Source organism: Melanotaenia boesemani, chromosome 17 (genome assembly GCF_017639745.1).
Source record: "Melanotaenia boesemani isolate fMelBoe1 chromosome 17, fMelBoe1.pri, whole genome shotgun sequence".
In the NCBI taxonomy this organism is placed as follows: Eukaryota; Metazoa; Chordata; class Actinopteri; order Atheriniformes; family Melanotaeniidae; genus Melanotaenia; species Melanotaenia boesemani.
In genome coordinates, this window is record NC_055698.1 from 30,407,924 (window position 1) to 30,421,734 (window position 13,811).

General features: G+C 43.5%; 1 protein-coding gene across 4 annotated transcripts in view; it reads right to left on the minus strand.

Annotated features, from left to right (window-relative positions):
• macf1a (microtubule actin crosslinking factor 1a) overlaps positions 1-13,811 on the minus strand; it is a 225,173-nt gene that overhangs the window by 22,146 nt on the left and 189,216 nt on the right. For all 4 annotated transcript variants that reach the window (XM_042011770.1, XM_042011769.1, XM_042011771.1 and 1 more), the window contains 11 exons: positions 9,467-9,628; positions 9,078-9,248; positions 6,242-6,408; positions 5,480-5,639; positions 4,839-5,165; positions 4,595-4,679; positions 4,208-4,434; positions 2,280-2,486; positions 1,243-1,470; positions 945-1,163; positions 645-848 (listed from right to left, as the gene is read on the minus strand). In XM_042011770.1, the coding sequence (XP_041867704.1) occupies positions 645-848; positions 945-1,163; positions 1,243-1,470; positions 2,280-2,486; positions 4,208-4,434; positions 4,595-4,679; positions 4,839-5,165; positions 5,480-5,639; positions 6,242-6,408; positions 9,078-9,248; positions 9,467-9,628 (2,157 nt within the window). The remainder of the gene's footprint in view (positions 1-644; positions 849-944; positions 1,164-1,242; positions 1,471-2,279; positions 2,487-4,207; positions 4,435-4,594; positions 4,680-4,838; positions 5,166-5,479; positions 5,640-6,241; positions 6,409-9,077; positions 9,249-9,466; positions 9,629-13,811) is intronic.

A 13,811-nucleotide genomic window follows, 5' to 3' on the forward strand; every position in this document is an offset into this window, starting at 1 on the left:
AGGATGACAGAGATAAGGAGGAGGTTTTAAGGGTGGAGTTGTGGTGGGCAGAGTGCAGGTGGAGGAGAAGGAGTGAGACATGGAATGGTTTGAAGGGGGTGGAGAAACAATACAGTGAGTTCAATCAGTCATGCATACAATACCGTACAAAGTGACAGGCAGAATCAACAGCAGCAACCAGTGATGTCTCATGAGATGAAGTCCAGAGAAAAATTTAATGTTTTAAATAAATACTGAATTAGATGATATGATAAAAGAAATCTGAATCACATTTTGTATTTTGCTTCTGTGATGGTCAAGAAAAACAGGCAAACTACAGCTAAATGTACCTAAATTTAAATGTGTTAACTACCTCAAGACTCAAAGAAAAATGAGCTGAACTTAACATATAATAAACTCGCAGCGTTATTGTCAAGCAAGCAACACAAAAACAAGACAGAAACACATAAAAAACCTCATGCTGTTTAGTAAACTTCCTGTTTTCTAACAGAAATGCAGAAACTAAAACAAACAACAATAAATCTGTTCTGTGTGATAGTAATTCAGTTTAAACAGTTTTCTTTAAGTCATGTTACATTTGCTCAGTTTCAGTTATGAAAAGTTAAGAGGAGGTCTGCAGGTGAAGCAGCTGGTCTGTGACGTACCTGTGCAGACTGGGACACGGCCTCATCCAGTGCTGTGGCGCGACCTTTCACCTCCTCTTTGATGGCCTGGTATCGCCTCTCTGCGTTGGTGTAGCGCTGCGTCACCGTGGAGCCCTCCTGCAGGCTGAGCTCGGCCAGCTGTGGTCCGATCTTCAGCAGCTTGTCGATGTGGGGCTTGTGCTCCGCGATGGACTCCCTGAGCAGCTGCAGAGGAAAGAAAGATCATCACACTCGAGTTTCCAGTTTTGTTTTAGCTAATCCTGAACAGCAGAACCGAATTGCTGTGGTTAAACTTCTCACCCTCATCTGGTCCTGCTGCAGGCGGAGAGCGTCTGTGTCGATGGCAGGTGGAGGGAGCTGGATGATCATGGTTTCCGTCTCACCCAACCATGGCTCCAGTTCCTCATAGGTCTCCCAGAAGCGAGCCACCAGAACCTGGGCCTGTTCCAGAGCTGAGAACCGCTCGCTGTGGCTCTGACTGACTGTGTCATAACGAGCACTCAGGGAGTCTGTCTTCACCTGAGGACAAGAATGAAGACATTTATACATCAGAGACTCCATTGCTCATCGTCTCAATAAGCAGTGAGAGTAAACTTACCATCAGAGCGTCTTTCTGGGCGTCGCTGCAGGCTTCCAGGATGTCGTCTCTGCTTTTAAGGAGCTGATCAATGGTGTCTTTGTGTCGGATGATGTCGATGTTAAAGGCCCGCTGCACTTGCAGCTGAGCCACGGTCACATCAGGCTCCAGGCTCAGGGGACCCAGAGAGGCCAACTTTCGTTCCGTCTCCCCAACCCAGGCGAGCTCTGCGTCCACTGCCTCCTCGTACTGAAGGGAGGAGTTCATGTTGAGCAAACTGAACAGCCAACATCACAGAGGCTTCGTTAAACTAGTTCAGAGGTCTGCAACCCTCCTGCACGGGCTCGAAACAGGAAAACAGTGTAATTCTGCATGGACAGATTCATTTACATAACGCATACGCTTGATTTCTAGTGAGAAATTAGGAAGAAGAAGAAGAAAAAAAACATTTAAAAACATCTCCAGAACAAAGATGCAGAAGTTGCCAAAAAGAACTGGGCTGGAAATGAGTGGAAAAAAAAGTGAAACAGTTCTGAAAATTAGAGACTGAGATGTTGTGCAGGTTTGGCATTTTCTTTTTTTATGACAAAAAATGCAATAAAATATTCAAATGTTTGTTTATGGTAAGTTATTTTTAAGAGTCATGTAGAGTTTGTGGTGCCAAACGACAATTAATTGGTGGGACATAAGATAAAAATGGCTCCTTTGTTGTTGTTAATAATAATAATAATAATAATAACAATAATAATAATATATATATTTTTTTACTTTACTACTACTACTTTACTTTTTATTAATCCCAACGGGGGAAATTCAGCTCTGCATTTGAACCACATCTAGATGTACCAGAGGTCAATGGGCTGCCATGTTTCGGTACCTGGTGGGCAGTTGGGAGGGGTTAAGGGTCTGGGTCCACAATGGGTCACCTCTGTTGGCATGCCAGGTACTGGATCCACCAGACCCAAATCCACTTCTGTAACCACCAGAATACCATTCCCCCCTCTACTACTGTTAGTAAACCTTGCAGACCTCTGAACGATTTAAACTGCCTGCAGTACCTGCTGTGACCTCTGGATGGCAGCTTGTACCAGCTGCACCCGCTGAGTGATGGTCTCATCCGCCTGCCGGTAGCGCTGGTTGGCGTCGGCGACGAGGCGGTCCAGGCCTTCGCGGGCTCTCCATGGAACCAGATCCAGCAGGGCGCTGCCCACCTCGTTCACCGTGTCCAACACCAGACGCTTCTCTGCTGACACTTTCTTCAGCTCCTGCAGCGGAGAAGAAGGGTAATGTTCACAAAGCAAGGACCAAATACTTCAAACACGAGCAAACATCCCAATGCTGAGCTGAAATCGATCTGTTTATCAATACGCCCTCGACTACTTCACTGTTTAAAGGTTAAATACTGAAAATGCCAAAGCAGGAACATTTTACATGGCAAAAATGCTTTCAGTAGCTTTTACAAACTGGTACCAAGTTCCACAAGAAATCAGGGTTTCTATGGCAACGCTATGTGGGTGGCCTGATACTGGAAGGCTGAAAATGTCACTGCAGACAGGAAGTGTCCTCAAATAAGCTTTTTAAATAAGCTGAAACTCTTTTTATATCAGGGGTAAAATCTTTGAGTAACTTCTGAGTGAAAATGAACTGAACATGCTGCAGTTTTTCCTCCCTAAAAGAGAAAAATTTTACATTTTTATCACAGTTAGATGTGCACACTGCGTGCACAAAATTTACAAACGAGAAAATAGTAAACACCTCAGTGTTTTCTTAAGCAGCAGATATGTAGTTCACATGGCAACCGCAGATTAAAGCAATATGTAATCTCATTAAAACAAGCTAGTTTTCAAACATCATTGTGATTTTACCCCCTGGTTTAACCTTTAAAACTCAATTTTTTTGTTCTATCTGGTCTTTTTCATGTAAAAATGCAGAAGCTCAACCCTTTTCTTCCCAGTCAGCATCAGACATGATGTTTCCAGCCTCAGCTGTCAGATTCTTAGGGTTAAATGATGTAAAATGAATGTATGAATAGATATAGCAGCATAAAGGCCGACCAGAAGAAGAAAGCAGAATTTATTACTAACAGAACTTTGTAGAAATAACACACAGATCAACAGTGACCAACAGAAACTATTTCCATGTTTCCACTTTTTCCTCATTTCCAGTTATTCCTGCTACTATTTGCCTGCTATCCTCACTAAACCAACTCCAGCTGGAAAGCTTTACATGAAGTGGCTTCACCATAATTTCCAGGGTAAAATAAAGATCTATTAGCAACATAGTAGTGATAGCAATAATTTTGTATGATAAGGTGATAAATAATTGTGGATTTACCAGATAGAGTGTGAATAAACTACATTTTGTGGGTGGCCTGTAAACCTCCTGGACGAGATATAAATGCCTGTAAAACGTCCGTAGATCACCTAAACGGTAAGCTATCCATAACAATTTACACCACAGAATTACACACTACTCTTCCTGAGAAGATGATGGAAATATAAGTGATAAGAATTAAAAGAAAAATCACACATTTACATAAAAAGAGGAGAAATACCCCTCCTCTTATCAGCAATATGTTCACACATCTACATAGAGCTGCACATTGAAAGGATTTTTTCTGGAGGATTACTGTGACATAACCTGATAAATTTGTATTACAGACAGTTAAAATGAATGTAAAGACTCAAAAACATTAACTTTTGGATGTTTTTGATAACCACCGAACCCTGTATCAATAATGTTGTGAAACAGGTGAATAAACTAAATAATGCAAATGAAGAACTGAATGTTCACCAGTTTTTAAGGTGACACTACATAACTTTCCAACCTTAAAACTCTGCTCTCACTTGTTTTTATGGTGCGCTGGTATTCATTACAGCACCGCCTCACGCCAGCAACTGGATCCAAACACACTGGCTGCACTGTGGCTGATTCGGTGTTAGAGGGAGCCAAAGTGAGAAAATCCCCTAAAGTTCAGTTCACCCACCTTCTGTCTCTCCTGGTAGGTGGGTGTGGCGTCAGGCTCTGCGTTGTTAAGCTCCGCCTCCACTGCATCCAACCACCGGTTGAGGTCATCGTGGGCGCTGGCGAATCGCGTGGCCAGCTGCAGCGCCTGCTCCAGGGTGCGGAGAGCCTTGCTGCTGCCTGCCGTCATCTCGGCATAGCGAGACTTGATCCCATCCAGCTTCTCCTGGATCAGGAGAACCTCCTCTCCTGCAGGAGGTGACGCAGCTCAGATTATCGGAACAAAAAACCGTATTTATGTGTTCAGAATGTTGATGGTAGCATCAGATTTCACAGTTCCTCTTCCAGTTAATCTAAATCTAATCTCAAAATACAGAAACCTGAACCTATTTAGGATGAGGATGATCACCTGTGGTCTGTTTGAGTAAAGCTTGTCCATTCTTGATGGCCTGGTCCACAGTTTTCTTCCTGCTCAAGATCTCTTCATTCAGAGACTGAGAGAAGAAAAAAAACAAGCGTAAACGCAGAATAAACAAAGAACAGTCTTCTTAACATGCCTTTTTAAACAGATTTAAGTGTGACAAAGACGGATTTCTTCAGATTTTACAGCTCTTTTAAAGACCACCACATCTGGTGAATCTCTCCGGGCGTACCAGGGTGTGTTTGTGCTGCTCGGCCAGCAGCTGGGGCTGGTAGCTCTGCACAGAGACCTGAGCCAGCCTCTGAGCCACCTCTGCCAGCCAGTTCAGCACCTCCACCTCCTCCTCCCCGAACAGCTGGGCGTTAGCCAGCGCCTGCTCCAGCAGACCAGCCCGCCGGGAGCACCAATCAGCCAGCTCCGAGTGACCCGACCTGACCGCCCCCACGCGCTCACGCAGCCAATCCTGATCGGCCACGCAGCTGAGTGGGGTCAGGGATTGGCTGAGGGACTCGAGGTGGTTGACGTCGGCTTCGCGGGAAGACACGGCTTCTTGAAACGCCTGGGAAGTGTGTGTGTGTGTATGTGTGTTATGAAGAGAAATGAGAGAAGAAGAAAAACAACAGAAAACAGATGGATAAAAACTCAACAGGAGCATGCAGATGATAAATAATAGAATAAATAAAAAAACAAACAAACAAACAAATGACTGAATGAAACTTAAAAAAATGAGGAATAAAAACTGAAAGTTTGATGTGTGTCGGGACGGAGGTGTGTTCTGTGTGGTTCTTTGTTCATCCCTCCAGCAGGTAAATGTGAATCTTTTATCTCTGCCTACATCCAGTACCACGTCACCGGGTCTGGACCGGACCGTACCTTGTGTTTGATGATCTGCTGGCTGATCTTGGCCGCCTGGGTTCCCATGGGCTCGGCGGAGCTCAGGCGTCTCTCGGTGACGCTCAGCCATTCTCCCAGCGGCTCCAGAGATTCGTGGAACTGCAGAGCCAGAACCTGCAGCTCCTCCAGCTGCCTCTGCCTGAGAAGGAGGAGAGAAAGACGGATGAGGAGGAGGAAGAGGAGAAGCACCTTTATTGGTTTCTTAGGGGTTTGCCTTTGTTTTTGTTTGCCTCATATTGAGCTTTGCAGGCTGATTCATTGACGCTTGAAAGGATTTTATAAACAGATTATTGCAACGTGTTGAAGGTGACGAATGAAGGTGATAACGTTGGGAAAACATGTCTTTGTGTGTGTACGAGGGTTTCTGTGAACAGATCCATTCATGGCAGACAGTGTAATAAATTCCAGAGACATGAGTGACATTCATATGATGCGTTTTCAGGTATCACCGAACATTACGACACATCTGAGATATGAAACGTCTCGACTCTTCTTTGTGTCTAAGAGAAGTCTCTGAAATGACTTGTAGACCACAGACACCAACAGGAATGACACATACTTCTATAAAAAGCGTTGAACAAAGCTGCTCACACATGAAACAACAGAACAGGAAACAACCAGGTGAAAACATGAAGCCGAGGTGCGTCGCAGAAGTGATGAAGCTCTTTAGTTTGAAGATCAAACTCGTGAGGCTGGTGGAGACACGTCATCGATGCTTAGGCCTCAGTTCTGCTGACTCACCTGGAGCTGGCCTTGTCCAGCAGGCCTGACCACCTCTCTGACAGACTCTGGAGCTGGGTCTGGATCTTCTCCCGGTCCTGAGTTTCTGCTGTGGCTGCTATCCTCTCTCCCTCAGCCCGGATCATCTCCACAGTCGGCCTGCGGTCGTCTAACAGCCTCTGCAGAAGCTGATGGACAGAAAACACATTTTAATGGGTAAAACTCAGTGAATTCTTTCATAGATGTTTCTCATGAGTGGTATGTCCAGGACATCTTCAGTGTGATGGGGAATCAAGATATGATTAATTAAACAACTTTAACCTTTAAACAACTCTCAGACCTTTCTAGGGTCAACAACAAAACTGTGTTTACAGATTTTAAAGAAAACTATAAAAGATTTGACCTTTGAAAAGAAGCTAATTGGAATTAAAAACTCAAAGTCCTTTATCTGGCAGAGGGAAGAAATGAGTTCCAGCCGTCAACCATACTTTACACACTAGTTAATCCATGTATATAACGTTGGTTCTATCTAAAACATACACGTGGATCATCTGTTGTTACCTTCTGTCATTAATTCAGAAAACACAGATTTATAATTTATGAGAATATTCAACTTTATTTTAACAGCACTATCAAATGCTTAGGATCAACCAAAGTGCTTTACAGTGCAAAAAAAGAACACAAAAGGACACAACAACGAAAACAACTAAAGTAAAAACAATAAAGATGAAAAATGCAAAATTCTACAAAGTTTCAAATGACAATAAATAATAATAGAGACAGTGATGTTTAACCAGGCCTTCTCTTTAACACCTGCCTGTCAGGGGCTTCAGCCAGTGAGCTTGTTGCTAGTTTTAATGCTAACATGTTAAGTATTATGGATGCTGTTGCTCTTATTAAGGTGAAGGTTGTCTCTGGAAGGAAAATGTCTCCATGGAGAAATTCCACACTTGTGAAAAATGAAAAAAGCTGAGCGCAGATGGAGAAAAACAAATCTACAGGTTCATTATGACACATATAAAGAGAAACTTCACTTTTCAATTTACAGCTGAGAGGAAATCCTTTATCTCTGACATTATCAGCAAAAACTGTTATAAAGCTCGGGCCTCAGGTTAATCCCTCCTGTGTCAGTAGCACCTGAACTTTATTCAGCCATTATTTTCTGATGTAAAGCACTTCAAATCACCCTGTCGTTGAACTGTGCTATACAAATAATCTCCCTTGCTTGCTTGCCTTTGTAAAAACAACACAACAGGAGTTGATCAGGTGTCCTCATGACACTTAACTTGACAAGCTACCAATCAGAGACGGTGGCTCTATTGTTATATTTTCACACATTCATTCCCAGATACACACATCAGGAGGCAACATGGGGTTCAGTGTCTTGCCTAAGAACACTTCAGCACATAGTCTGGGGTCCACCGACCCTCCAGTCCATAGACGACCACTCTTCCACCTGAGCCACAGCTACACCTGAGCCCAGAACAAGAGCTAAAGCCAACATTTACTTTCCTCCAGGTTCGTTTCTGTGTGCAGAAATCCCAGTAATCCCCCACCTCCTCAGCTCTCCACTCGGCCGAGGGACAAAATGAAGTTGGAGTTTCAGCTTATTTATTAAACTGTATTTGTTGATGCTGATAATTTTATAAACACACCATAACTCTGTTGGATAGAAATCTTTTTCTGATTACAGAAAGCTGTTGAATGTAAACCTACAGGCTGACCCGTCCATGTGTTTACACTCAGAATAAAAACCCGCATCTGACGTAAACCTGTGAAAAAAGGTGTGTGAGGTCGAAAATCAGGAGGAAATTATTACTTCATTTAAATCTACAATTGCAAATGATTTTTAGAAAGTGTTTTCTTTCTAAATAGAAATGAGTTTTAAATCTGGATCCAAGCTGAAGGAACTGTGCTCAGTGTTTCCTCCCAACTGGTCCCAGTTCAGCCCACCGAATGGACTTCTCTGTTTACGCTCTCTTTGTAAACCGAGGCCGACACTGCTCTCCGTCACGGATGTAAACACGTGTGATTGATCGCTGACTGAGCCTGTAGCACTCGCATGTGCATGAACACAGGAAATGTATGTGGGATAAACAAAGGAAGAGTGTGTGTGTGTGTGTGCGTGTTGGAAAACAAAAAGAGTCAACGTATGTGTGTGTTTGTTTTTATGCCAGAATGACTGGCAGACGGTCAGCTGGGGTGTGTGGATGCCAGGCAGACGGATCATCGATGAGGTGTGTGTGTGTGTGTTATCCAGTTATCAGTTTGAGGTTGTTTGTGGTTGAAGGACATCTGAGTGTAAATAATATTTGAAGCTAACCTGGTTGATAAATAAAGGAACTGCTTTTAATAATAAGGTGATAAAATGAATAATGACTATTTCAAATCTTGTTTAATCTCCATAGAAACGCTGGACAGACATGTTTTAGAGTCCGGCCGCCATTTTGACTCCCTGAAAAAAACCGATCAGGTTTGTTCCAGCCGAACACCTTTTTGTTTTGTTCCAGAGATCTAATCCAACCTGATGGTAAATAACCCTCAAAACTGCAAAAATGCAGTAGAGGCTCAACCCTTTTAATCCCAGTCATCCCAATACAGGCGTTCTGGGTGCAGAAATCCGGGGGGATTTAAGGGTTAATGAGCAGATCAATGGAGCTTTTCTGATCTGATCTTTTCTTATAACAAGAAAGCTTTAAAGAGAAGATTTGAGCAAAACTAAAAAAAAAACAAAAAACTATTTCTGTGGACCTTAAATCTACTCATACTTTTCATCCCTGTTGTCAGATGATATCTAATCATTTCCTCTGAGCAGCTTTATGAAACATGAAAGTTTATCTCATCCTTCTCGTCCTACCTTTTGCTCTTGGATCTGAGCCTTGACCACGCGGTATTCGGCAGATGGAGGCTTCTGATTGGCCACCAGCTCCTCTGTGTCGCTCAGCCAGCTCAGCAGAGGCTCCAGAGCATCCTGGAACTTCCCACAATGCAACAGGGCCTCCTGCAGCTGAGCGATCCGCTCTGCAATCTGAGGACAGGAGACATGGATGTGAGACACGGAACCTACAAGGATTTCTGTTAGACTCAATCATCTATAAATACACAACACAATGTGCAACAAAATATATGCAACAATTGTCAAAATGGCCACAAATGATCCAAATCTTAGTCAGAACTCGGCCTTGTTCCTGATAATCTTCCTGCAGATGGTTTCATGTGACAGCAGATTCCTGGTTTTAGTCGTACCCGCTTGTTGAGTGAGTTCCATCTGAGGTTGGTGGTTTCCAGGTCGTGCTCCAGTGCCTGTGTGTCGGTGTGCTTGGCGGCGCTCTGGATCAGACCCTGACCCACGGCGTTGACGTGCTGCAGCTTGGGTTGGATGTTGTCCACCTGCTCTCGCTCCACCGCCTGGGAGGAGAAGACAAGAAGAAGACAAGGGGCGAAGAAAGATGAACGAGTTTAATCAGGATTCATAAACACGTCCCACATTGACTCAGCTGGAGGTCGTGTATGCACCTACAAACTGAAGCAGGAAATAAAAACCAGAAATAACAGAACTGGGAGGCAGGAAGGGAACTGGAAAAACCAGGGTGGAGGAGGAGAAAAAGGGAGGGGGAGATGGGGGATTATGGGGATTAGACGTTTAGAGATGAGTGAGGGTCTGGCTGGAAAAGGCTGAGTCGACACACACCCAACACACACGGATGAATACGACCTTCACTTAATCACACACAGAGCTACACCAACACACGCTTAGAAAACACACACACACACACACACACAACTTGGCCTGTCTGGACACATTACTCACGCACACACATCACAGCACAGAGCCGGAGCCATCTTGTGATGACAAAAGAGTCGATAGTCTGACACTAAAGACAACCAGACTTCATTTCACAGCCAATACAGCTCCTGTCTTATCCTGAAACTAGTTCGATCATCTTTGTCCCACTTTTTATAGACTCTGGGCAACTTCAGCAAGACAATTTCCTCCTGAGGGAAAAACGACCCGGAACCAACAGCTGATGCAAGAAAACCCTACCCAGTAATTTACCAAATCCACAAAACATGTTCCACAATTTCACACTATTCCAACAACTCCCTGAGCGGTGGGAACGCTACAGAGCGCCACAAAGGACATTTTTCTGTCTGACGAAGCTGTCGAGATGGGGTCTGCTGCAGAGAAGGTGGGGGGTGGTCTGAAAACATTCACAACTTCTGACATTTACTATAAACCCGCAGAGGGGAGAATTAGGGCCAGTGGTGGTTTGTGATGCTGCAGCAGCCAAACCTCAAGGCCACACACACACACACACACACACACACACACACACACACACACACACACACACACACACACACACACACACACACACAGCTGATTGTGGTAAAGTGGAGGCCTGGGGGAAAATATCTGGTGTTAAAATGAGAGAAAATGTGAAAATGAAGGTTTGTCTACCAAAGGAATTCCAGCACTGACAGGAAGATGTCAGAAACGCTAATCAAAAGCAAAAATGTGGCTTTTTTACTCCCACAGTCTTCAGTAAGTGGTCATCCAACAGATCAGCAGGGGAACCAACACTCGAGGTGATTAGTCAGAGGTCAGCAGACCAGACGGTCCCCGTGTTTGTTGATTATCACCACAAAAATGAAGCAAAACAACGACACAATCGGGACGTCAAACAGGAAAGAGAATAAGAAAGTTGTCATTGCTCTTCAAAAGGTATATACAAACAAACAGAGGAGTTATCTCAGGACTATACAAACATAAAACATTAGACCCTAAATACAACAAACAAACAAAATAAAAGTTTTTTTGAGACTGGATGTTATTAAAAGTTACTGTAAGAGAATACATAATAAAATATGTAACATCTGTTAGAAACATCTGGAAGTAATCTGCCTCTGGACTCATATCAATAAATGGCCAAAGAGGGACAAATATTTGTTCAACATTTTACAGGGGGCGAGCAAAAAGGTTCTCAGGTAAAAATGTCTTTCATGGGAAAACGGGTGGACATCATGGACCTTTTGAGGATGGAGAGAATAACAGTAGATGTGAAATAAAAGATGGACCTGGATGAAGCACGCAGGTTTAACTGCCAGGTGACAACCTACTCAGAACACAGCTGTTTGCCCTACGTTTTTCACCATGTAGAAAAGACATCCCCGGTTGAAAAGTCCATCTATGCATCGTCTACACCCACATATTCCAATACTGGGTCACAGAGGCACCCTGAACACTCCATTTCAGAGATGCAAATCCTTCCCTAAGACCACCAATTACCCCAGAGAAGACCCACCCATAAGCACAACATGCAAACGCCACACACCCAGCCGAAATTCGAACCAGGAACCTTCTTTCTATGAGACGACAGCGATAACCACCCGGTTAAAAAGTGAAAGGTGAAAAGAGAAAGAAAAGACACCCTCTTCAGGCTGTTTCTGGAACACAATGATCTGAAAGCTAAACGTCATCGTCTTGCTTTGACCTGATTTAGTCATAAAAACAACGTCCATGGACGTCTGGTGTTTGGTGGGACACTGTGTGTAACAATAATCACGTTTAGCTCTCTTTGGATTCCTGTTCTTCAGGCTGATGCTCTGTGACTGTGATTGTTACACTGGTTGCTGAATGTCAATAAAAAGTAAATAATTAAAAAAAGAAACTGAATTAAAAGTAAATCACAGCCACAAAATGGTCTACAGAGAAAGATGTTTCAGTTCTGACTGCTTCTCTTTTCCTTAGAACATATTTAGCTGCTTTTTAAAGCCTGCAAACCTTTCATTACAACATAATTACACATGCAGACTTTCTCCTGAAGCTTGCCTGGAAGATGATGAGCTGAGTCTTTGCAGAGGATCATAATTAAACAGTTTACAGGTCAAAGTTTGAGTGTTCGTGCTGAAAGTAGAGAATCTATGTGCAGCATCAAATATGGACGATCAGTTTATGTGTTTGTGTTCTTGTCCTGTTTGGAGGCAGCTGCGTCGTAGCGATGGGCGTAACAGCAGCTGAAACAGGAAGTCTGTCGGCCAGAACAACAATGATTTTAGCTGTGACCTGCTCCACCCTGGGCCTCATCCCGGAGTGTCTGTGTGTTTGAAATATAGGGGAACAAAGAAGAAAAATAAAGCAAATGCACCCATTCATCATCGCCACACACTCTGAGATATATATAAATGTGCTTCAGGCTGTGTGCTGGTCATTCTCTCTTTCTTTGTCCCAGTGTCTCTTTCCCAGGCGTCCTCCACCAAACCAGAGCTCTGGAAAAACTCCCACATACTTGTCATTCTTCTCCACCTCAGCCAGCATACAGCAAAACACACACAAATTCAGCTTTACCACCATGATCCTCCCCTTCCTCACGTCACATCATCACTCACCCCCCCTTTCCCTGACTTTCTTCCATTTGTTCCTTCTTCCTACTCAACCTCTCCATCTGGACCTCAAACCCACGCCGGCTTCCTCGCTTCAGCCTCGGCTCTGCGTGGACTCAGGAATAGCCTGGACTGCTTCAACAAGCAGCTGCTAGTATTTCTTGGTGGGAACAAGTTTACAAAAAACAAAGAAAAAAAAAAATCACACATTTGCCTCTGAATCAGTGGATGTGACAGATGTACGAGTCTGAGTCTTGATGGGAAGAAAAAGCTAAACTTTTCACGCAGTTTGGCTGGAGGAAGGAGCGAGGGCTCCTCCTCAGAACAAAACACCACTTCATCCTTTTCAAATAACGCAGTTCATTCGTTCAGACACAGAGTGTGGATGATATTTACCATTTTACAACTGAATTATACCACTATACTCACAACATGTCAACGCCCATAACAATCCCATTACTGAGCCAGCTGTGCTGTGGTTGTATGAAACATGGCAGCAGAGGATGGAAATGGGTCAAAATCTCACGTTCGTACACGTTAAACTTGTTGGTACCAGATGTCCCCCATTTTACAAATAAATAGTCTCCCTTTCGAGTGCCATTTGAAAGCAAAGATTCTTGGTATCTGAATGATGTATACAATCCCAGGCTACAATCATTACTATAGATTAAGTAAACACTTTTTTCTGACCAGATGTAAATTTATCTTCGAAGCCATACTGTACTCCAGTAGGAGATGATGCTGCAACATAAATGCTCCCGTTACATCAGCAAGGGTCCAGTAATTAACAAATTTAAGCTGCCAAACTGCAGCAGAAAATGTGATCCTTGACTTCACCTGACTTAACCCTCTTCAGAGAAGCAGCCACACAAAACTCTAAATCCTTCTAGAGTTAGTTTCCTCATAACAACATGTCATTTAATAAGTTCATAAAACGCCAACTTAATGCTGACAGACACACAACACAGTGTTAAGATAAAAATGTACCGGACAGGACAGAAGCTTCAGCTCAAACACGTTGAAATGTTTGGCTCAGATGAGGACAGAAAAACCACTCGACCCTGCAGCTATATCGTACATAAAACCACAGAGGAAGAAAGTTGAATAAACCGTCGGGTTCTTCTAGACAGCTGATCAGAAGCCAAACCAACCAGCTGCCGAGCTGTTAATGTGTTCAGACTCGTGTCCTAGAGACACGTCCATGTTG